The sequence below is a fragment of the Centruroides sculpturatus genome, unplaced genomic scaffold, assembly GCF_000671375.1.
Source record: "Centruroides sculpturatus isolate CEXI.00-Female unplaced genomic scaffold, Cexi_2.0 scaffold59, whole genome shotgun sequence".
NCBI lineage: Eukaryota > Metazoa > Arthropoda > Arachnida > Scorpiones > Buthidae > Centruroides > Centruroides sculpturatus.
In genome coordinates, this window is record NW_019384301.1 from 483,819 (window position 1) to 510,152 (window position 26,334).

The 26,334-nt window shown below is 33.0% G+C and overlaps 1 protein-coding gene and 1 long non-coding RNA gene across 3 annotated transcripts in view; both read right to left on the reverse strand.

Annotated features, from left to right (window-relative positions):
* LOC111640707 overlaps positions 1-4,718 on the reverse strand; it is a 10,765-nt gene extending 6,047 nt beyond the window's left edge. Inside the window, exon 1 of one of the 2 annotated variants that reach the window (XR_002759314.1) lies at positions 4,519-4,718. This is a non-coding gene — a long non-coding RNA (uncharacterized LOC111640707). The remainder of the gene's footprint in view (positions 1-4,518) is intronic. The other variant, XR_002759318.1, reaches the window with a different exon arrangement.
* Positions 4,719-4,933: 215 nt separating this feature from the next.
* Positions 4,934-20,129, reverse strand: LOC111640616 (rRNA methyltransferase 3, mitochondrial-like). Its single transcript, XM_023386681.1, has 4 exons — positions 19,488-20,129; positions 14,042-14,286; positions 13,587-13,745; positions 4,934-6,966 (listed from the first exon to the last, which is right to left on the reverse strand). The coding sequence occupies exons 1-4, from the start codon at positions 19,769-19,771 to the stop codon at positions 6,455-6,457; spliced, it is 1,200 nt and encodes a 399-aa protein (XP_023242449.1). The 5' UTR covers positions 19,772-20,129; the 3' UTR covers positions 4,934-6,454.
* Between the last annotated feature and the right edge of the window lie 6,205 nt (positions 20,130-26,334).

Sequence of the window (26,334 nt, forward strand, 5' to 3'; positions counted from 1 at the left end):
ATTTATAAAAGTTGAAATTATAAATTTTTATATTTAATTTTAAAAAATTGAATTTGTTTATTAATTATTTTTTTAAATAAAGGATTAAAGTTCATAATTTTGTTATATAAATATGTTTTATTGTACAAAAAAGGTAAATAAATATTGATTTTTTTCGACGTTTGTCGCACTGTTTTGTCTCATTTAAGTATTAATTAATTTTTAACGTTATATCTTGTATACTATAGTATATAATATAATAACCTTATAATACTTTGCACTGTAGTATATCAGTGTTGTAATTAGGAAGATGCAACAAGTGCATAGGTACAGCACCCAGGAGGAAAAGGGTCCTCGAAATGGAACCGACACTTTCCTCGTAGTATATTCTACCTACTATAGTATACAAATTATACTGTAGTGGATGTACTAAATTACAGTTTAATATTATGTATTATATATATTGTATATTACACTGTATGTACGTACGAGTATATTGTGCGTGTTTAAATAATATAAATATATTTGTAACATTATACGTTTTATATTATGGTATTATACTATTGGTATACAAAGTATAATGTTAAAAAATGATTTATATAATTAAACTATAATATATAGTTTTGGAATAGCTGCACACGAGTAACTTTATAGAAAGGAAAATATTAACTGTAGAAAATGACAGGAATTAAGATAGAAATATAGTTATGAACTCAGTAAATTAGATGTAGTAGTTAGTATATCAGCTATAGAAATGATTATATACTGTTATTTTGTATTTCTTCGATAGAAATTAGTTATAATTGTTTGCAATTTACATACATCTCGTATTATTTTTAGTGCCTCTGAACTTTAGCAGAACTGTATAATTTATAGCTCCCTGTTAATATATAACAGAGGTCATAAATATACAGTTTACTAATAAATAATCCAATTAACTGTAAAAATATATTGTTCACTCGATAATTAATTATTCATTATGTTTGTAAAAAAGCTTGAATCAGTTTAAAGCTGACCTCGATATATTTAACGAAAATCGAAAGTAGTCAACCCGTTTGTCTATATTTTTCATACTAAAATATTTATGCAACCCAACTAAGTCGTAATATATATTTTGTTCATTTTGTGTTTTCGTAGTAACCATGACGATAGGTGATGTCCAACGAAGCGAACATCCAAATTTTTCGGTTAGAAAAACCAATTTTATTTGTTGTCATTCTAAAATCTCTCATCGTATTACTGTAAGTATTTATACTTTCAATTGGATATTTCATTCTTTTATTCGCAACGTTGTGAGATTTTCTTTATCTGATAAGTTTAAATGAGCATTTATGTGTTGTATTAAGTTTTAAAATATTTTTTACTAATATTTAGAAGCGCAAACGGAATTAAAGCGGTAATTGAATTGATAGAATAAGGCAACGGGGATTGAATCCGGGAGAAACTAATCCCTATTTAGGTGTTAATTCAAAATCATGCAGAGCCGACAAATGATAGAATAGATAGAACCACTGAACACTGATTGCGGGTTTGAGCCTTGGGATGGAATTTTCCGGGTTTTCTTCACGTGTCTAACACTTAAATAGGGATCAACTTCCTAAAAAAAGTTCTCCCGGAAAGAAGATAGCACACTTTGCGGTATCTCATCAAATCAAACCAAATCAAAATCATGGGATTTATGGAGTTTTAACCGATCCGACCCCTCGTAATCTTTCCTGAGAAATTTCAATCGGAGTTCCAATCTCGTTTCGTCACTCATATTGGCCCGTTTCACCAAGATTGGGCAATAGCAAAATTGAAGCCGACAGCCCATTGTCTGGTAGAATCTCGACAAAGTTAATTCAACATTATTTCGAGCAAAAGATGATCGTGTCTCTTGTTTCCAGTACACAAAGTTGGCTTCATAAATATTAGGCTAATTTATCTCGATAATATTGTATTATTATTCTGTTTAGCAAAACACTAATTTATTTCCGACGGAAATATTTAATTCTAAATTTTAACGAATAAATATAATTGTCTTTTTATTAATAATGCAAATATTGATATTTTTTTTCAGATATTTTACTATGACCATCGAAACGCACATAATTATCTCAATCATATTCCTCACCGTAGGATCTATAATGGTGTTGACTGGAGTGGTTCTCTGTTGCTGGACTAAGCCAGTTCTGTACGCTAGAGGACAGCTTTACGATAGATTGGTGACGTCGGTGCTTCCTCCACCTTCGCCCGACATTCCACCTCTGTTTCCACCCGCACCATCTCCCACTAATTCGGAAATGATGTACTACAGCCCGACTTGGGAAGGAATTAAAATTTATAAAGGTCGGTGGGATTGAAACATTGAATGGTGAATCACAGTGCACATTGTTCAACGATATAAATTCATCAGCGCTTAGTATCAACCGCAGTGGAGACGATTCATCGTATTCCCTTTATTTATAGGCATTCCGATGCTTCACCCTCTCTCTATTCTTTAATTTATGGCGCCTAAGTTAAATTTAAATTACAGATAAACTTTATGTAGATATTTAAGTAAAGAATCATTTCATTAAAATCTGTCATACTTTTAAAGTTTTAATAGGTATAATTTTTATGATGTTTTTTAAGTGTAAATTTAATGTTGAATTTTCGATTCTAAGATATTTTGTCTTAAACAGTTAACGATTTTAGCACAAAATTTTCTTCAAAAATTTGTCTCGATAAGTGGCGTGTTATCCTTTGGGCAAAGAGGGCAATTGCCTGGAGCGCCCATTAACTGGGGACTCCAAACTAATCTTTTATAAGAAAATATTTTATCAAAAAAATTTCCCCGAAGAAAAATGTCCGAAGTCAACTCTACAATGGGACCCCTAATTCAAATTTACCTGGGCTCCGTGAAGCTATAACGCGCGCACTAGTCTCGGTACTTCAGAGGATTTAGGCCTATACTATGGACGAAGAAATTTTATAGTAATTGGGGGTTAAATTTCTAAAAATATTGTTTCACATTTCAGTTCTATCCTACTGTATGTTTGGGGATCGACTTTTACGGCTTGTATAAACGCCGGTTTGTTCTCACGAGAACGGAAACGGAAGAAAAAACAATTCTAAGTAGGCTTAGTAAAACAATACTTCATTCATTATTAGTGACATATTTCCGTTCTCTTTTGGTCAGAGAGAAAAGTTGACAGAAGTTCTACTTTTTTCTTTGTAGGTAGCCGAACAATCCTTCGCGCCCGTCAATGTGGAGACTGATAAAATCGAAATGATTAGAATTAGAACAGAATTATCTTTAATGAACCGTAATTAATCATTTATATATTTTAAGTTAAACCAGTCCGAATAGCAAATTTATAATCTTTATAAGAACTCTATACATACAGTGATACTGTTATAAAATGCCTAATATTAATAAAATTGAAGACAGTCTGCCCAATAAAGGACCACCATTTATTATTTCCGTGTTCCAGACAATACACATTGTCTGGAACACGGAAACAATAAATGGTGGTCCTTTATTGGGCAGACTGTCTTCAATTTTATTAAAAAATAATCTCCATCGGACGAAAAATTTACAAATGTCTAATAGTTAAAAACAGAAAAAAAAAAGCAATAAGGATCAATACAAGGCACTTTTAGTAGGACCAAGATGAGAATGAAACGCTACTTCACAAGACCTAGACAAGATCGAGATATTACAAAGAGGTCTTGAGACGAGACCAAAATGATACGAAGGGCCATATTCTGGTCACCGTCTCTGGTCTCTTGTCTCTCACAAGCCGGTCGCTGATTGGTTAATCCAAATGAATAGCCAATCAGCGACCAGATTGCGAGAGACAAGAGACCAGAATACGGCCCCAGGCGCTGTCGTCCGGAGTTACGACCACCACCCGTTTGACGTCGGGTGTGTGCCTCGTCCGCATCTTTCGGAAGCACCCTTATGACACCAGGCCAAGACCGGGCGCCAACCTGGAAATCGGCACGGCCCGAGATGCGCCACTTCTTTAATTCTTTGAAATTTTCCATTCTGCGAGGAAAATGAGCGAATGTTGTAAAAACAGAACTCGCATTAATTCAGAAATATTCCTATTCTAATGCGAATTGTAAATTTCGAATGCAGAAATGATTGTTTTAATTTCTTGAATATTATAATGAAATTTCTATTTATTATATATAATAATTTTAATGTTCGATAGAGAAATTATTTATAAAAGATTGTAATATTCTGTTGACTGCCGTAACACAAAACGTGTGAAAATAGAGGAAAGGACACGAATGAACTCGAATTATTTAAATTAAGATTCAGACGAATTTCATACGTGATATTAATGTATATACGTATATAATAATACAGCGGGAAATAACAGATTTAAAGTAGGCTATTTATTAATATTAATTTTGCTTTAAGAATTTCATTGAAAAATTAAGATAAGATTCAAACTCCGAACGAGGGGCTTGCGATCTCCCAAAAGTGTAGACCGCCACTAATTGTGATATTTTGCTTGTCAAAATTAAAAAGTATTTAAATCTAGAAAGATCGTAATCTCGACTTACTTAAATAATCGCTACAACCGAAGCAGAACTGGAAAAAGCGCTTGAAAATAAAAAACTGCACGAGTCAACAATAAATTCTCTCTCAACAACGAGAAAATTTTATTGTTGCGTAGCCACTCAATGCCGGCGAATTTCGTGCCTCTGTATTTCTAAAGAGTGGCATTTCGACGGATCATTGCACCAGTTTATTTCGAGCCTTCAACTCGAATAAATTGTTAAATTAAATAATAGCTAGGGGAGCCCCTAGCTATTATTTAATTTAACAATTCAATTTTTTGCGTAACAATATTAAAATAACAATAAATGCGGTGTTTTGCGTTTTAATTCAGTATATTATTATTTTTATTTGTAACATTAATTTATTATTTATACCACGGAATGACACCGCTGTTGCTAGAACGCTCACTAGGGGGCGTCCCAGGCTACTAGTATCCCCGCGTTTCTTTATGCAGCAAGAGTGTAGCGAAATGACGTCACCAGCAGTGTTGGCCATTTAGAAACCAGTTTCAGTGTGTTCGATGTAAAGCGCTTATCGAGAGCTGCATAAAGAAACGCGAGGTATACAAGAGCTTGATTATCATCGCATTATATAAGAAATTTTACTTTATTTCTCTGTTTTTTACCATTAGAACATAAAATGTATGCTTTCCACCCGAAACTAGTAGGGTGTTACTCCTGTACATCATACTTTTCCGTTGGCGATAGAGTCGTGCGGGGTATTATTTAACTCCTTTCGGGGGAACATTTTCGAATTGAAATAACGTGACTTCCGGACGTTCCTATATCCGGAAGTTAATCGGGGCCTCCGGCCTAATCTTTCCATATCTGTTCTCGACTTTCATCTATCTAACTCTTGATTAAAATTGTTCCTGAGATTAAAAAACAGACAAAATTTATAGGTCTACAATTTTTTCTAATTGCAGTCCAAACAGGAAAAGTATAAAAAATGATATGATTGTTTCCTAGTAAACATTGTTGTTGTTGTTGAAAAATTGTTTGAAAAATGTTTCAATAATGATATACGAGTGTATATATATACATATGGTATAATCAGAGCCGTGGCAATGTTTTTGGTGCACCAGACAATACGTTAGTTTTTACTCCACTATAGAATAAACGTTTTATCTATTTCGGATCGGTGGTCCACTTACGTTACAGTGACGTCACTGCTCGACCAGGGAATTTCCCTTAAGTTGCATTTTTAAATATTTTGCAGATGGCGTATTTTAAACTTATTTCATTAAATTTAAATTTTAAAAAAGCCGCGTGGTGTCGCTTTTGCAAAAATAAAATTAAAAAAATACTACTACTTTGGTCCACAAGTGGTCAAACGGTTCTATTCCTTGAACACTTGGAGTTCGGTGGTGGGTTGGCCACGTGGAGTTTACCGGATTTTCTCCACGTCTGTAACGGGTCAGTTAATCTTCAAAAGATCTCTTATTCCCCGGGTACCAACGAATATAAAATACATAATTACTAACCACATTGCATAGCCATTCCGTCACATTTTACTACGGGGCACCATAGTCTAGCAGCTCTCGTCCAACACGATAAGACGAGAGAACAATTTTTTATACTGACCACTCGACGTTCTATTATCCAATCGGAAGTAATCGGGGAATATTTGAAGTGAAATAACGCGACTTCCCGAATAGTTAATCGGGGCTTTGTGCCCGTAAGCTTTCCGTATCTGATCTCGGCTTTCATCTAATTCCGTCCCCTAACTAACTAAAATTAAGGACAGACAAGCGGACGGACGACAGTGAAAATTTATAGGTCTACAAGTTTTTCAAACTGCAGCCCAATGAGCACTCGTCACATAGACATTCCGAAAATAATCATATTGACTAAATTAATGCCGAATGCCATTATTTCGTAACTTTAATGATGATTCACACAAAAATGCAACTGTACGAATAAAATTCATATAATTTCATTATCGTGTTCGCGTGCCTGATAGAAGCTGTCTTTTGATTTCAAATCCTATAACCGCCATTGATATGGCCGAATTTAGGCTTTCCACGTCGTTTTCTACAGGTATTTTAACTCTGCATCCTTCGTATTCACACGCCAGTTTCTTGGCTTCGTTACTCAAACCTTCCGTTTCTCCTCCAATCAACAGAACGCATTTGTCGTCATACGTGACGTCCGTATAATTATATTGTGGAAGATGTACATATTTAAACTTTTGCAACTCATTTTTATCTTCGTACGTCTCGTCGATTATTAACTTTTCACCTTCTTTTACTTCGATAACTTTTTCGCTAGAGAAATTCTGAAAAAAATTTTCTCTCTGAACATCGTCTCGATTATCTGCCAGATATACTTTGGCATTTTCGGGAATATAAGTATTTACAATATTCCAACAGACGTTGTTTACTATGGGCACTCGGAAATGCGCTCCACACCCGCTTCTTAAAACTTTGGGATCCCAAACGTCAACGCAACCTGGAAAAAATATTTTAAAATGCAAATGCTGTATATTATTGAAATATTTCAATTTATACAGCCTACATTATAATACAGTAAATGAAAATACTCAAATTTCTTATTCAGAAACGAGCAATTATTGTGACAGCTTTACAATGCCGAGTTGCAATTTTTCGTTATAATGCTCTCAATTTACTAGTGTCTTTCCCCTGTACGTCATACTTTTCCTGTTAACAATGGAGTCATGCCGGTCATCTATATATATTAATATAAACATCCCAAAGCCCTACGTATTAATACTAAACCAAACGATCGCCGTAATTAATAGGAATATTTTTGAACTGAAATAACGTAACTTCCGGTTTCGACCGAAAGTTTGTATATAGTCAAATCTGGGCCTACTGCCCCTACGGTTTCCAAATCTGGTCTCGGCTTTCATCTACCTAACTCCGTTCTCGAGATTAAGGAACCACAGTGGGAATTTACAGGTCTACAATTTTTCAAGTTCCAGCCCAATAACAGTGAAATATAGCATACTGCTTAAGTTAATGTTTTCTGGTAATAGTTCATTCTCTAAATGGAATAGTCTATGCATGTTTAATTGGATCCAATGGCTGCCACACAATGCAGAAATATAAGGAAACAGCCACTGTATCCTCAGTTTTTGGCTGACAAAATGTACTTTGTCAGTTGACCATGATTCTGAACTTACTCAATTTTTGACAATCTGACATTACTTACATTTTAAATATACAAGCAATTATAAATCTAACTATAAATGTAATTTTTAATCAGGGCTGTGGAGTCGCGTAAAAATCTAACGACTCCGACTCCGACTTTTCCTTACCATCGAACTCCAACCAGGGGCGGACTTATTACCGGAGACCCAGAAATTCTGGTGTCATCACGTGACCTCAGAATAAAATCTTTAATAAACAGAGTTCTAATAAAGATAGAACGTAGAAACTTTTTATTCCAAAGCTAAAAGACTTCTCTAAGTAATGACACAGTCAATATATGAATGTGTATTCGATAATTTTTACTTTTTTGGCTGTTATATACAACAGAGAAAAAGTGTAGCGCTCAGTCGAACAATGTCCCCTCCCAAATTTTTACATTTTTGGATTCAGGACACCTTGAAATTTCGAGATATGCAAAAGATTCGAGTTTTTTTTTTATACGTGTGGATGTTAGACTGTGTGGGGGGCATGATTTTGTTCACCCTGTTTGAAGCCTAATAATTTTTGTGGTCAGAGTGGTCATGATCGGAGTCACATGGTTTAACACAGTAGTTAGTTATTAAGCGCCAAAGCGGTTGAACTAAATCATGTCCCCATACACGTTCTAACATCTTATGGGAGAACATCTTAACGGGTTTTACTGTACTATTATAAAATGACAAAAAGCTTACTTTGGGAATAGAGACGAGTTTCATTTTATTTTTAAAATTTTTAACGCTAATAACGTGTAAAATATTCATTAAGAGATATGACACGTGACCCCTTTTATGTCTACACCCTGTCGACCTTCAATTAAGAACAAAAATTTAATAGTATTAATGCCACTTTATACGCGAGCTACAGTGCCACATTTCGTTTCTTAAACTTCACCCATTCCGAGATAGTATTTAATATCTCAGAACAGAAAATAAAGAAATTAAACAAATTAGACGCCAATACACGCGCGCGCTAATTTTTCCCTTTTATTGACTTTTTGGGGGGTTCGGGAGGTCTCCAAACGTGTAGATTTGCAAAAAAAAAAAAAAACTTGGAGGGTCAAATTTGACACGATTCCAATACTTTTCCGTTTTATATACATAACAAGTTGGAAAGTAAAAAGGAGTCGGAGTCGGTGGATTTTTTGACGACTCCGACTAAAACACCAAAACTCCAGGACTCTGACTCCACAGCCCTGGTTTTAATTTTCTTAAAATATCTTGATTAATTAGAAACTAGTCACAATGAAAAGTCTATTACATAATTATTCACAACCTCTTAGTAAATTATCCATAAAAATCATGTTTGAAAAATAAATGTTTGTTACAAAGTAACCCAATATGATTTTAAATTATTAAGTTTGTCAGTAATGCAGCCAGAAATTTAGCAAGGGATTGCAACTAAAAAAAATTAAGAAATACTGTATCAATCAAATATAAATACTGTATTAATAATTATATGGAAGCACTGAATAAATCATAGCACAATATAATAATCTAGTATAATATTAATACCTCTTAAATAGCAAACAAATAATTAAAATGATTAGACATTGTTTCAGTTTCCTAAGAAATTTAGCACTTATGTTAATTAGCACTTTATATACATATCTTTATGTATATAAAGGAAAGACAATCCATTTAATCTGTTTTCTAAAGATGAATTTCGATGATAAATCTGTAAAAATCTTAATGTTGAAAATGACCTTTTGGCTGTCGCTGCTGTTGTAACTGGAATAGTGACTATAATCTTTAAACATTTGTATATACAGGTAACCTCCGTATAACACAGTAGTTACGTTCCAAAAAATTGCCGTGTTATGCGAATCCGTGTTATACGAAACAAAGAACTAATACGAAAAGGAGGGTTAGGTTCCAAAAATTAAAAAACATGCTAGTATATTTTCATAATTAAGATAAATATCTTCATTAAAATTTTTTTAAGTGATACATATTAATATAAATTAAACAATGTTTTCTTCGTCATCACTAAAAACACTATTAATTAACCGAGAGCGTTTTCTTTTTGGCAAGTTATCCTTATCCTCTGAGCATTTTTCTGCATTATCTTCAGATCCATGCTTTACCTTTTGCAAAATGTATGTAATTTTAGATTGCTTGCTTCTAGTTAAAAGATCTTTATAAATTTCCTTATATGGTGCTAAGCACTTATGAAGAATAAAGCAAGTATGGAATAAGGGAAAAACATTCGGCAACATCAGAAGCAGAAGCGTCGCGATCTGGCAACATTGAAACAAGTTTCGAGAAGGCCCACCTGTATCGACAGAAGGCGAAAAGAGAAAATTTGCATACTTAAGTACTAATAGTTCACGAAAATAATAATTTTCGTGAACTATTATTAGTTAAGTATGTAAAAATTTATTACATTTCCTGTTGTACGAGGGTTTTACCCAATTCTCGAACTGTGTCAGAGTGAATCCGTGCTATAAAAGTACCTTGTTATATGGGGGATGGTACCAATTCTCGAACCGTGTTAGAGCGAATCCGTGCTATAGAAGTGCCGTGTTATACGGGGGTTACCTATATTTTGGCCTAGACTAGATTGATCAGATAAGTCAATGCAATGCTTGGATGATCTGCCCAGAGGACTTTCTGGGAAACTGATCCCATTTAGGTTTTAGACACACGAAGTAAACCTGGAAAACTACACGTGACTAGCTCATTGGTCAGGCACAAACCCATGACCAACTACTAGTGTTAAGTAATTTTATTCACTAGGCCACTGGTGGGCTTGTATATATTTGGAAATATGTCTTGTAAGCATTTGATCAAATACTATAATGTACATTTTGGAAAATCTTTTTTGTTTCTTGAAATTTTTCCTTTACAATTTGTATTCTTCTATTTATACATTTAAATAGCAGTTCTCCAGATCTGTAGTGTATTTTTTAAACAAATATTTCAACTTTAATCCAAAGATCTGACCTAAACAGTGGCAATCTTGTCATCATTTTGGCCAAATATTTGGATAAAAATATTTAATATTTTGAAACCATCTGTTTTATGAATTTTTCATTCAAATGATTCAAGAATGACTCCAGAAATCAGATAAAAATAGTTATGTCATAATATTCTTCAGGTGAATTGTTTCAAATATTATGTCAGTACATTTGTTTTCCAACTATTCTGTGAATTGAATTCATTATACATTCACCATCATCAATTTCATTGAAAACATCTTCAAATTTTACATACATATAAATATATATATATATTTTTTAAAATAATAATCTGTGCTGCTTCTTGGGCAATGATTATGATTGAATTACTTTTGTTGTCAAGAACAATAAAATGAATTTTGATTTCCTTAAAGCATTTAGCCTTACACAAGTCCTTATCTCTTCAATTTCCAATAACTTCTAATAATCTAAACAGTGGTATGAAAAGCTCAACCATTACCATAACTGAATCAAGATGATCAACCCATTGAGTTTGACACATTTGTTTCAATGACAATCATTTTGGTGTGGGACATATTTCTGGAAATTTTTCTTGCAACACTGCAATTCTTTTTGATTTATTAGTGATATTATATATGTCTTCTATCACTGAAATGCAATTATTAATATCTTGAGCATCATTGGATTTATATATCGCCAAATTTAAACAATGTGAAATGCAATGAATGTAAATGACTACATTTCTTCATAATTAATTCTTCATAATTCTACAGGTCATTTCTTCATAATTATTGTTTACATCTCATGTTATGCACCCAGCATAGCTGCATCATCATCTTAACCTTGACCTCTTAAATATTGAACATCAAATTTAAAAAGATTAAGGTCAATATACACAGTCTTTATTTTAAAACTAGCTGCAAGTACCCACTTTGCTGGGTTTTTATTTGTTCGTACATTTATATGTAATATAGTTTTTTTTATATAAAAAATTGTTTCTATTCCTCTACATAATCATTCTCTGATTCAATGTGTTTCCCTATAATTTTCAAGTTGCTCTTCTGACTGATTATTTCTGTTTCGATATGATTTGAGACCGCAAAAATTCTTTCTTATGCTTTGGCATTGTTTTTTATATTTTTACTTTTCACACTTCACTATTCACTTTCTACTTTTTTCTGTTATTTGTACACTTTTACTTATGAAAAATCAACTGAAGTATGTGCGTCACACTTTGCCAAAAGCCATCCCCACTACTCACACATAACAGTCTTCGACCGTCATCCATTTTAACAGTCATAGATATAAAAATGGACATGTTTGTCCCTATATTTCACTCTGCAGACAAAACTACACATCACACATGAATGGTGTTTGTGTTTGGTAGTAGCCCCAAGTCTCCCATCGTGCACTATGATGGTTGCATCTCAATAGCTATAAGGGTATGGGAGATATGGGGTTGAAAGTGATTGACTTCTAAAATGTGTAACAATGGAAGTGTCAATAATGGAAGTGTAAACAATGGAAGTGTTAAGAGAAAGCAGCGTGCACGATTCACAGGCACAGATGTGGTTTTTTGCGTTTTTGCAAGAAATCAAACATATTTTTTGATCCATGTAAAAATTCTCTAATTTGTTTAGAAAAAGGGGACCTAATTCTTGCATTCTGTGAAAATGTGTAAGATTGGCTATAATGTAATCTTAATCTTAAATATTTTCGAATAATCGAAAATGTTTTGGATTAGTCGAGGACTGTTATGTGTGAGTAGTGGGGATGGCTTTTGGAGACGTGTAACACACATGCTTCAGTTGATTTTTCATTAGTAAAAGTGCATGAATAACAGAAAAAGTAGAAAGTGAAAAGTGAATAGTGAAGCGTGAAAAGTAAAAATATAAAAACAATGCCAAAGTGTAAGAATTTTTGCGGTCTCGAATCATATAGAAACAGAAATAATCAAACAGTAGAGCAACTTGAAAATTATAGGGAAACACATCGAATCAGAGAAAGCTTATGTAGTGGAAGATTAACAGTCTTTTATGTAAAAAAACTATATTACATATAAATGTACAAACAAATAAAAACCCAGCAAAACAGGTACTTGCAACTAGTTACTAATAAAAAAGCTCTCGTGTGTGTGGGTGAATTCCCTATAACTCTTACAATTTTTGTCCAATCCAGATAAAATTTTGGTTATATTCATTTTATGCTCTGATGGAAAATTATAGGCTACTTATTTTGCAGAAATATTAGCTATAGAATAAATGCTTTATTGATTTCAGATCTGTGGTTGCATTGGTCAGTGATTACGTGATGCTCATGCTCGACAATGAAATTTCCCTTAAATTGCATTTTTAAATATTTTGGCAAATGGAAAATTCTAAACTCACTTCATTAAATTTAAAATTTAAATTTTAAAAAATGTTAGCCTCATCGTGACACTTCTATAATAAATTTTTTTTTTTAATCTTTTCATAATGACTATGTCGCATTCTATCCAACCAGAAGCAATGATCTAACAAAACCATTATTTAGAAAGTGTTATCATTCATCTAATTAATGTATGTACAACTAATCTTTGTTTTATCAATATGGAATTAAAAAGACTCAGTATTTTATTAAAAAAAAAAAAAAAATGCCTAGTGGAAAGCATATGAGTAAAACTGGTCAGGTAAATTCTAGATCTAAAAGAATAAGGGACTCCTGAGGAACATGAAGCCCAATTTTAGCAACATCGAGTAAGAATGGCTTTGTCAAGGGCTGCAGAAACAGAAACAGCATCACATCAAGCTCGACTTGAGCTCTATTTATTCTTCGATCTCTACTTTCTCATAAAAATATTTTGTCATGCTTTGACGGGAGAATTTCTAGTTTCTGATATAAAAATAGAAACTAATAAGTTAATTCTAAAGTTAACCAAATATGTTTTCTCCTGATATTCAATTTATACAGATTCTAACATATTTATATAATTATTAAACTTAGAAACAGTTTTCATTATTTACCTTTCATTAAAATAATATTTTGGCATCCAATAGCTGCTCCACTTCTTAAGATAGTACCCAAATTTCCAGGATCTCTTACATTATCACATATTACAGTCAGAGGAATTTTTTTCTTATTTAAATAAACAATGTTTTTTTTATTTGGTTCTTTAAACACACCTACAAAACAACAATAAGTTTAATATTAAATCATTGTATGATCAAATAATTTATCAAAATTTTAAAACAGAATTATTAACATTTTCTATTCATTAAGTGTAAAGAAAAATTCTTTTTTTTCCCTATTTTTCACTTTTGTTTGGACTTAAATTAATATCTCTATATAATTTACACATTACAGCTATTGTTTTGTTTAAGTATTTGTAATAAATAGATTTAAGTACTAAAAAATAAAAATAAATATGATCTTTTACAATATATTTCACTGTTAACATAAAATATTGATATTTCAATACCCATCAGTCCAGGTGCTGTAGTTAGATCAGACCATAAACTCAGCTGTTTATAAAACACTTTCATTATTTTAACATGAGGAATTTTCTTAAAATGAATTCCATGAAGATTTTCTTCTTTGCTGAAAAATATTGTTTCAATCTCTGCTCCAGCAGTTATAGCATCATTTATTAATCTTTTGCCTTCTAACAGAATTTTACCAGCTTTCTCTCTTTGTTTACGAGACTTCAAAAGTGTCATGACTTTACTGTAAAAAAAAAAACAATGAAAATGTTGTATCAATATCTATAATTAATAATATTCATAGAAAAACTCTAGAGAAATCAGAACGTTTCTCTATAAATATTAATACTGTAGAACTCTGATTATCCAGGTCCTGATTAACTAAGGTTTCACATTATCTGAAGCAAATCTGTAAATGAATACACTACTTTTTTATAATTTATAAAAGCTTTACTGATGAATTGAATGCTTCTTTCTGCCCTATGGACACTAAAAGGGCTTTCTTTTTCCATGTCCAATGCAGGTTTATCCACACCCGCAACGAAGGTAACTGGATGGTAAGGGATGGAGCCCAACATATATGAGATAAACCATACAAAAAAATGAGAAAGTGACTGGCAGAACACCCATAGCAAAGAGAGAAGAAACCACTATAAGACAAACAACTCTAAAGAACTTTTTAAACATTTTAAATGATAACATACTATAAAATGATTTGTTTCTATTACCTGTTATCATTTACCTTCAATGTGAGACAAACCACCGGTACTAAATGTAATATAATACAAATTTTTATTCTTAAAAATATTGTATTAGCTGTATAATAAATTATGTAAAAAATGCTGTTCTTATGCAGGGAGATTCAACAGATCTTAGACAAATTTTAATTGTAAGTCAGGATTATAAAAACAAACCATTTTTACTTAGAAACATATAATTGTAAATGCCACCTGAATGTTCTAATAAACATATTGTATACTATTTCAACATCTGATTATTACCAATAAAATCATATTTATATTTTAAATACAGCTTGCAAATTGATTCAAGTCCAGTTGCATATTTATTTGATTTAAATATGAACATGATATTCATGAATTCTATTTCTGAATGAGGCTATTATTTGGATTACACAAAACTGTAACAATAAAAATGTTTTAAAAAAGTTCAGAAAAATCAATGATTTAAGATAAATTTTTTGAAATAAAATGTCTGATCACGATTTGATGGATGATTAGAGTTTTTTAAATTATGTTGAAAATATTGATAAAACTTCCAAAAATTCGTAGTTATCCTTTTTTACTTTCCCAACTTGTCATCCAAGGTGAATGTTAAAACAAGAACCAGTTTAAAAAATTATATACCTTTGTATTTTTTTATTTTTATGACAGTATTTGTTTTTAATCAAAACTTTGTTCTATGATGTACAATAACATACTGATGAGAATCGAAAGATCTAAATGCATTTATGAGAAAAATAAAGAAAATAACATAAAGTAATGGTTTTAAAGTCTTTTAAAATTGGTTTATTATTTTAACATTCATCTCAAACAAAAAGTTTGGAAAGTAAAAAGATTAACTGTGAATTTTTATCAAAGTTTATATATTTTTAACAGAATTTAAATAAATATCCAACTTTGGTAAACATGAAAAGATTAGAATAATTTTTCTTAATCATTTTTAATAGATTTAATACAATTAGAACTGTTTTATCTGATGATGAGATGTATTTGGTCTTAAAAATCTATTTTATACACCTTTATTTTCCCAGAATAATGTGTACTTTTATGTCAATATAACATCATTCCTATATTTTTCTGTAATGGGAAGATATAAACGATATCATATCAATATAATAGCGTAGATTAATTTTGTTACTTGAAGTATTTGTACATACTTTAATTCAAATAAGAAGCGTATAGTAGAGAGGAGCAAATAAATTCGTTCATGAATATGCAAAGGTCAATTCAATGGCAAATGAGACGTCAAAATAAACCTGGATTTCGTACATATATCGAACATCGTCACATAAAAACACACAAGATTAAATAAACTATAAAAAATTTACTACAATACACTTATATTAAAATTTCAATTTATATTTATATCAAAATGTGGTAGTAATTAATGCAAAGTGTGATTCAATTAATGCAAAGTTTCATTAATTCAAAAACACGTAATAAATATCCATAACTAATTCATCAGTGGTGTGCCATGATATTTGATGATAGGGAAGCTGTGTTTCTGTAAGAAACCAACTTCCAGGGACAATCAGTTAATTGCGCATCAGTGATGGTCTAAGCTCTCTAGGGTCCATTCGTATTTGTTTGTTCGATAAGCTAGTAAAAACCGTAGACTTCTCTAAATGTATTTTTAATAGATTATCTGACATACTTAATAAATAAACAAGTTCAATATAATTACCTCTGTTATTAGATTCAATAGATTCCCTATGTTCTCTAAATGCCAATTCTTGCTTTGATAAAAAACATATAACATCTATTAATTTAGATATAATATATCTATTAGCCATAACTATCTCGTTATAATTTTCAATATTTATATTATATTATTTACTAATGTTAATAGATTGTCCATCATTTTTTTTCTAACTAATTCGTTTTACGACCAGGTGGTGTCCACAGAAATTTCCAAAATTTACAACTTTTAACTCACTCTCGTTGAACTGGAAAAATTTCTGTCTTTATTACATTTAATATTAAGAAGAAATCAGTCCCCACTGTACTCGGCTAGGGAGTGGTTTGGTTTTAAGCTTTTAAGTAAAATTCTGACTCTCAGCAGGGTTTTATTTATGTCCCTAATTCCATAACCTCTTAATTATTTAACTACTTCTTAAGTAGAAATAAGTTGAAACTGGTTACTTTGTACTTGAATATTTGTAGTCTTGCGAAAGAAGTGGAAAGACAAATTTTTACGACAATGATACATAAATCGTAAATTTAAGAAATATAAATTCTAGAGCTTTTTTTGTACCTCGTGCATCGCATTTATTAAATTTAGTTATAAATGAACTATCATAAAAACATACCAGTAAACTCCAATCAATTGGGTTAAGCTTAAGAATGGGGTTGTGACCCATAGTTTAAGAAGGCTTAAACTATGGGTCACAACCCCATTTGGGGTCGCTTAGCAAAATCTTGGGGTTGCAAGATTTTAATGCAAAATATTGAAAATAATTTGTGAGAGTTTGAAAATGACACGCTTTGTGTCACTTCTGGTGCAGCGAGACAACAATTCAGCAATGCTGTAGTGTGAACTAGTGTAATGTTGTCGCTTTTCAGTGTATTCAGTTGTCGCTTTTCAGTGTATTCAGTTGTCTCTGTTCCATTGTAATACAACAGTAAACTGTGGTAGTACACCTTTATTGTTTTTGAAAATTTGTATATATCTTTATTTTAGATTTTTTCAGGTCACAAAAAAATTCACAATCATAAATGGGGTCGTGAATATAAAAAGTTTAAGAAGCTCTGGGTTAAGTTATAAATCTACTCGTGATTCACATAATGGGGCAAGGGTGGCTAACAGTCCAAAATCGGTCTTGGATAGACTCATTGGAAGCATTTTGGTGTGTAGCTTCCACCAGCTAAACCACCCGAGGCTGGTGCTCCATAAAGCGCATGCGCAAATGCATATAATCTGGCTGCCTTACACCATTCAAATATTTTTGCCACGAAAGCTGTCCCGTATTCGACAATATAGAGTTTCCATTGGGGATACGCATATACGAATTTATATTTGAATATACATTAGCAATCTTATCACTTTTCTCTCATGTAGTATAGAAATTTGTAATAAGATACATAATGCAGTTATAATAAAATATAAATTTTAATTAATTCAAAGTACATTCAAATATGAAAATAATCACACAATGTATTTATATTTTAGAAAATACAAGGGAAGCAGCACTTTCACTGCTTCCAAGGATGGCATGGCACACCATTGGTGAATATTTAAATTAAATCAAATGTATGCCTGATGAAAGTCGTTACGAAGGGCATGCGCATTTCGTGTGTAGATAATGGCCATTAAAGGTCAGCATTCATAAGGGCCTGCCAGGCAGCCAATAAATTTAGCTCATGTTTTTAGTTGATGAACGTGGCATTGTGGCTTGCTCTATAAATAGATATGGCCTCCAACCATCTTGTGCCAACCATCTCTATAAATAGATATGGCCTCCAACCATTATGTGTTCAGGGTGAGGCATAGTTAGGATGACCTTGGTTAAATGCAGTCTCAGGGTCAGAAGCATAAATAGCAAGGGCCATGTTGTGTCTCCCATGCTGAAGGTCTGCAAGGTGTTCACATACTCTGGTTGCCAAGGATCATTTGGTAGATCCGATATAAATAAGGTCCCTGTCACATCTGTTGTCCTTTAGAGGGACGAAGTAAATCCCAGGGAGTCTGTTATGGTTGGGAGTGTCTTTAACATTGCGGAGTATGTCAAAGATCATCAGACATCTCCTGTATGTTATCTGCATGTGGTGTTTGTTGGCAATTTCAGTGTACAATGATTTAATGTAGGGATTAAATGTGACAGGGACAAGAGTTTTACCATCTGGTCCATTGTTGGTGGTTGCATGAGCAGCGGAGGCCTGCAGTGAGTGGTGGTAATGATCAATCAAATAATGGGTCAAATTAGGGTAGCCATGCTTGGTTGCAATCCTCTTAATGTGGGTTAATTCAGTGGCTAGAGCTTGTGGGGTGGACGAGTGAGAACATGCCCTCTTAATTAACGCATTAAATGCCACTGTCTTGTAGGGGAATGGGTCACAGATTTAGAATGATGATGTTTATGCTTATATCTATTTATAGAGTAAGCCACAATGCCACATGCATCAATCAAAAACATGATCTAAAATTACTGGTTGCTTGGCAGGCCCTTATGGGCATCAACCTTTAACGGCCATTATCTACGCATAAAATGTGCATGCCCTTTGTAACGACTTTCGTCAGGCATACGCTTGATTTAATTTGAATATTCATGTTCAAATTTTGTGTTCCATTAGTTATTTGGTATATTTCACCTGAAGAAGAACTATTCAACAGTTCAAAAATGTTAGTGATAAACTTTATTATTCACAGAACGCACCAGTAACAGGTTCCAGACAAGGTGTTGAGTTTCTATGTTATTGGTATATATCTGCTAGTCAGGAGAAANACATAATGCAGTTATAATAAAATATAAATTTTAATTAATTTAAAGTACGTTAAAATATGAAAATAATTGCACAATATGTATTTATATTTTAGAAAATACAAGGGAAGCGGCGCTTCCACCGCTTCCAATGACGGCACGCCACTGTAATTCATCTTAAAAGTTATGAGCTACTTTGAAAATTCTTACTTTATTAATAATTACCCAAAATAAATATATAATAAACGGCTTTAATTTATTAAATGTTAAAGAATTCAAATACATACACAAACGGTTGAGAATTATCTCCTAGTTTCTCATAAGGCGGTATTTCAGCTTCCACCATTTCTCTAGTTCTTTTGCTTCGATTCTTTAGCTCTATTTCTCGTTTCAGTTTAGCCATAACTTCACTTTTTGTTAACGGTTCAACACTTTCTTTCGAACCGTCTTCCGTAATAACGTCGATGGGTTTCCTTCTAAGTCCTTTACGATAACTTCGTTCACTTTCAAAACAATATTTTGAAATCGAAGGTAACCGTCGACTAATGCTTGTCGTTCTCCAAGACAACATTTTGGAAAAATAATGTTGGTTTATCTTCTATTCAAAAAGTATTACTACTTTCATCAACACATAAAAGCGACAATAAGAATTAATAATATTAATAACATTTAAATTATGCCCAACAGAAAACGAGTTTACAAATCTCCTTCATTAACTTTCGATTAGACGATGAAGTTGACAATAGAATGCATTCCGGTCGGTAATTAGTAATGGTATGTAATTATACATTATATTATATACGTAAAGAAGATGTAAACAAAATAATATACTTCACTCATCTTCGCACAGACTGATCTACTTGTACGATTCGACTAATCAAAAGAAAAACAAAATAATTACAATGTTATCACATGCTCGACAAAGGACGCCGCCATATTTAATTTTGCCGGGTGTTGCCAGCCATAGCGGTCGTGCCGTTTGTAGACATTTTTTTTTTCTTCTTCTTCTTTTTCCAAAGTGTTTATATGGAGATTTTAGCTCAATATTGGCTCTCTCTCCGAATTACCAACTCTCCGGTTCCTCTACTTAAATCGCCTTGTTCGTGTTATGTATTCTTCCAACGCCGCCACTAGATGGCGGGGCTTGATCGGTGTCATCGGCGCATAGATCGCCCGAAGTGTGCTATTAGTGGTTAGTTTTTCCCCCAGGGCAGTGCCCAGGTCTCTGCGAGCTATGTCATATTTCGGGCATTCAAGCCAGTAGTGCGCCACCGTTTCCCTCTCCATACAGTGAGGGCATTGAGGCGTGTCGTGTAGCCGTCTGGAGTGCAGAAAAGCATTCAAAGGGGCCGTTTCCGTACGCAGGCGCGCAAGAACCGTCTCCATGCTCCTGTTTGACGAGTAATGATAGTACCAGTTTTCGAACGGACGAAGGTATTCCCTTCCCTTCCTCCTCAAGTCTGACGACCAAAAATCCGCTAGCCGACGGTTTGTAGACATTTGCCAACCACCGTGAAAGAAAAGGGTGGCGACGCCCGTAATATCGACAGTATCGTGATGGCGGGATCTATAATTTTAAAATATGCGCTTTTTAGAGACAAAATTTAAAAGAAGGGTTCCGATGGCATTCAAAGTAGCTACGAAAAATCTCGAGACCGACATACCACTTACATTACCGTGTGAGTATATATCCACGTGCGCTTTCACAACTTATAAATTTTCATTCATAAAATCACATAATGGACTCTGAAACAGAACCAGGCCCGCTCTAGGGGGCGCCATTTTGGCTGTATGAGAAAAATATTATTGCGATAAAAACTCAATTAATAGAATTATTTCACGTATCGATTTTTTCGTTCTCTAAAAATTTACAGCTCGTATCGCATTTATATTAATTACGTCTAAAAGCTAAAAATATTTACACTTATTGAAAAATTAACGCAGAATTTGTAAAGGACGATGCTCGAACTTGTTTGAACACGCATATACAGAATATGCGTGTTCAAACTGTACAGAATTCTGTACAGAACTGAACAGAATAGCATTAGCACGCATTTGGAAAAGGAAGCCGAAAGGAAAAGACAAGCTGGCGCGTTAAAAAATTGTATCCAGAGTTGTACCAAAACAACTCTGGAGACAATTTGCACTATTGGGTGTTTACTGTCATATACAGTACTATACAAAGTTAGATCTAATTACATTTAATATATGTAGCAAAGTTAATTAGGTGTAAGAATTTATAATGCATTTTAACTGATGGTGATTCTGTTGACTTAAATGGGGTAGAATTAGCGGAGGAAATTTCAGCAGTATCTGCGCTTTTGGGCAGAAAAAGAAAGCCTATGTAATCTACTGAGCTTAATTACAAAGTTAAATTTTGCCTCAAATCTTACTATTGCTTTAAGAATATTGCTAACGATACCAATAACTGTAGCGAGTGGCGAAAGGAGTTTCTCTAACAAGTTAGTGAAATTCATTTCGTGAACTTGAATATCATCATTAAGGCCATCGTAAGCATTTTTATTCCACTTTTATCAAGTAAACTTGGAGACATAGTAAGTATCTCTAATTATTTATTAATTCGCATTAAATGTTTATATTTTTTATTCCTCTTACAAATATAAACTTTTACAACGCGAGTAGAATCGAATTTGGAGAAACTCAACAATAACTTAAGAACTTGAGTTTATTATTTTGTTGGGAATAATAAAGTAACAAGACATAATTTTATAACACAGAAATAAGTTAGAGAATAAAAACTTTTATCATTTTCTGTATATTTTTATGTTCTTTTAATGTTTTATAAATAAATAATTGTACCCAGCAACATATTTGCTGTAAAATCGGTTGCTAAATTATAAATAGTGAACAGAAATAAGCGAATATATTTATTAATAAAAGACATAAAATTACTTCGTATACAACACTTTTATACGTAAGTAATTTCAGAGTTAGGTGTTTATTTTTGCATGCAAATTAAGTCGGTAACATTTAATCGAACAGTTTATCGTTTTTTTCTTGCCTAATTGTAAGTGCTGTTCTGTACATATTACACACCCTTTGTTAGAAAAAAGCAACGTCTACCCACCGAACCGAAATTTCATTTATAGTAATCATTCCATTAATATAAAATAAAGAAAGTAATAGCAAACAAATAAAAGAAGCAAAATTAAAAATATTTTAGGTTTAACTATGTTAAATGAAATAAATTATTAAATAAATGCAATATGATAAATTTGTATTAAATAAGCTTAACTCGATGTAAAAAACGTAAATGTTACTCGTCTACCTTAACGAACTGGAAACAGATTTCGTCTGTACGTATTTTCTATATAATAAAGATAAAAATATTGTTAAATATATTATAAATTTCATAACAGTATATACAGTAGACTCCCTATAACACTGTTGATAATTCCGTATTATATGAATTCCATGTTGTACGAGTCACTTAGATTTTACAAATACGTGAGCCGTTCACAGCCCGGCACGCGTATTTACGCGTGCCGGGCTGTGAACGGCTGGGAGATAGGGGGAAATAGAGGGGTGAATGTGTCGTATCTCGAGTAGTGTAGGCTCGATGAAAATTTTACTCCTTATTAATGTTTACGCCTTTTTATGAAACTCATCACAAACCTCAAAATTAAGCCTTTTCCATGTTATAATAAATGATAACGATGACGTTTTTTAAATTAAATTCTCTTAAAAGATAGTGTCATACAAAATGTTATGATTAATAATATAAAAGTTATTTTTTAAGTAAACACTTATAACAGCCTAGAAAGTTGCGCAACTAACTACTGCATTTGTTTATTGTTCGATACGATAGAATTTATTTTGAAATTTGTTTTGCTTATTAGTTTTAACAATACGCTAAGGCAATTTAAAGGAAGTAAATGTAAAACTGCACTCATTAAATGAGGCGATATGTGACATTTATTTACTCAAACACGAGCATAATTTTCATCAAATAACGTCCTCTTAAATTAAATGTAACTTTACACATATTAACGCGACATATTTTTTCATAAAAAAAAAACTTCAATTTGGAATGAATTTCATTCCGTTTGGCTTTTCTATTCGATGTTTTACGAGAGAAACAAATTTAATTAATTATAATTTATTTGAAATTACAGGTACATCTATTATTCCGATACGTCAACGGAGTGCACCGCACACGGGCGACACGTCCAGGGGACGGAAAATCGAGCGATGGATCACGTAATATTCAAAGTCATTGTGGTAATACTCATCCCACCTATAACTTAAGAAATGTCTTCGCACGGAGAAAAAAATCCGACCGGCGCGCAATTACCATTTTCTTATTTAGATTATAGCGTTAACAGCGCCTCTATTGGCATTTATCAGAACTAAGATGCAATACGAAACGTCTGTCGGCAGGTTAATTATTCTAAGACCTTGGGTCGAACCCTCCGGCGGCGCCCGAAAGCCAAGTACCCGTAGTGGTGCTGTAGGACAGAAGTCGACAGGACTGGCGAAATTAGGGAATTCCCACAGAGCTTCCTTCTCAATTTGCATATTTCGTCACACGTCTTCACCGAATGCCCTGAATCGAAATTACCGGAAACGCCGCCATTTTGGCATCATAGGTAACTAACGTATACGGTATATTTATTATACTATTATCAAGTATTCATTATTTACATCCGTTCTATTAAAAAAATTAGTTTTTATTGCAACTTAATAACGTAACTGTATGATGTTTGATTTTCGTGCGAGTCTTTTCCTCTCAAATGAAAATTGTTGTAATCAAAACTATAAATAGTTTATATAAGCGGGATTAATTTGTTTTAAGTAAAATGTTAATAATTTCCTTGTGTGGTTTCAAAAACATATTCGAATAATAAATATACAGTGGGTGATCGGTTAACGAACGTAATCCGTTCCAAGACTTTGTTCGTTATCCGAATTGTTCGTTAACCGATTATCTATTTACCATAGGTTTTAATGGGAATTTAATTAATTCGTTCCGGAGACCCCCAAAAATAAAAAAAATATGTACTTTCTTAGTACGTTTATTTATATGTAATAATAAAAATACATACGTACACAGTCTCGCTTTTTTATTGGTCATGTTTTTTTCCGTTTGAAAGGGTTAAAGAATCTGTCTAACGTCGATCGCTTTTCTCTCTTCTTCGGGATTTTTCGTAAGTAATTAATAGCCTTGCAATTGTAGAAATCCCCAAGCTTCAACCCGGTTTGGATGCCGTTCTAAGACCGTTGTTCCGACATCCTCCCACTTCTTCGAAGGATCTTTAATGATATCGGCATTAATTCTCTTTTTCGGAAGAAAACATACCTCTCCGAGTTTCTCGGTGTTCTTCATTGGAGAGTTCTTGGCGTTCTTGTCGTTGGATCCGTTTCGGGTTCCATTACGAACTCTTCGATGTTCTTTATTTCTCAGATGTGATTTTTGTTACTCCTTTAGTTGCTCGAGTCTTCTCGATTATACAGTATTTTTCTTAAAGAAGATTGAACTGCGGCCTACCGTAGACCCATTCACGCCAAACTGCCCAGCAACATTAGGTATCTTCCGCCCACTCTTTAGTAGTAGGTATGCCGTGGCGTTAAACTAAAACGCAGTTAAAAACAAAAAATCGCATCTAAAATAGTACAGTAGAAGCCGTTTTTCCGGTTAAGCCCTAATCCTCTCCCTCTCCCCCCGCGGGGGAATTTCGGAAAATCTCTTCTTAGTGCGCGTTTTCATGACGTACACTAACTGTGTACCAAATTTCACCTCTTTAGGTTCAGCGGTTTGCTCTGGGCGATGATGAATCAGTCAGTCAGTCAGTCAGGACAAGCAATTTTATATATATAGATTACTTTGTCCTGACTGACTGACTCACTGATTCATCATCGCCCAGAGCAAACCGCTTAACCTAAAGAGGTGAAATTTGGTACACAGTTAGTGTACGTCATGAAAACGCGCACTAAGAAGAGATTTTCCGAAATTCCCCCGCGGGGGGAGAGGGAGAGGATTAGGGCTTAACCGGAAAAACGGCTTCTACTGTACTATTTTAGATGCGATTTTTTGTTTTTAACTGCGTTTTAGTAAGGTACGCCATGGGAATGCACACTAAGAAGGGATTTGTCGAGATTCCCCAGCGGAAGGGAAAGGGAGAGAGCATTTCATTTCAGACATTGTTATAAATATTTTCACATATTTCGATTTTTTAACCAAATGTTCGAACCGTTTTAAATTCGAATTTCTTTCTGCTTATTGGTTCGATTATAGAACGATTGTACACGTTCCAGAAAATTCATCCAATTGAAAACAGTTCGTTTGATTCTCGGCAATTCTTATCACTCTTGGTGGTAGCTGTTATATAAAAATTACTATGATTGTTGAAATACTGAATCTATATATATAAATGAACGGCTGGGAGATAGGGGGAAATAGAGGGGTGAATGTGTCGTATCTCGAGTGGTGTAGGCTCGATGAAAATTTTACTCCTTATTAATGTTTACGCCTTTTTATGAAACTCATCACAAACCTCAAAATTAAGCCTTTTCCATGTTATAATAAATGATAACGATGACGTTTTTTAAATTAAATTCTCTTAAAAGATAGTGTCATACAAAATGTTATGATTAATAATATAAAAGTTATTTTTTAAGTAAACACTTATAACAGCCTAGAAAGTTGCGCAACTAACTACTGCATTTGTTTATTGTTCGATACGATAGAATTTATTTTGAAATTTGTTTTGCTTATTAGTTTTAACAATACGCTAAGGCAATTTAAAGGAAGTAAATGTAAAACTGCACTCATTAAATGAGGCGATATGTGACATTTATTTACTCAAACACGAGCATAATTTTCATCAAATAACGTCATCTTAAATTAAATGTAACTTTACACATATTAACGCGACATATTTTTTCATAAAAAAAAAACTTCAATTTGGAATGAATTTCATTCCGTTTGGCTTTTCTATTCGATGTTTTACGAGAGAAACAAATTTAATTAATTATAATTTATTTGAAATTACAGGTACATCTATTATTCCGATACGTCAACGGAGTGCACCGCACACGGGCGACACGTCCAGGGGACGGAAAATCGAGCGATGGATCACGTAATATTCAAAGTCATTGTGGTAATACTCATCC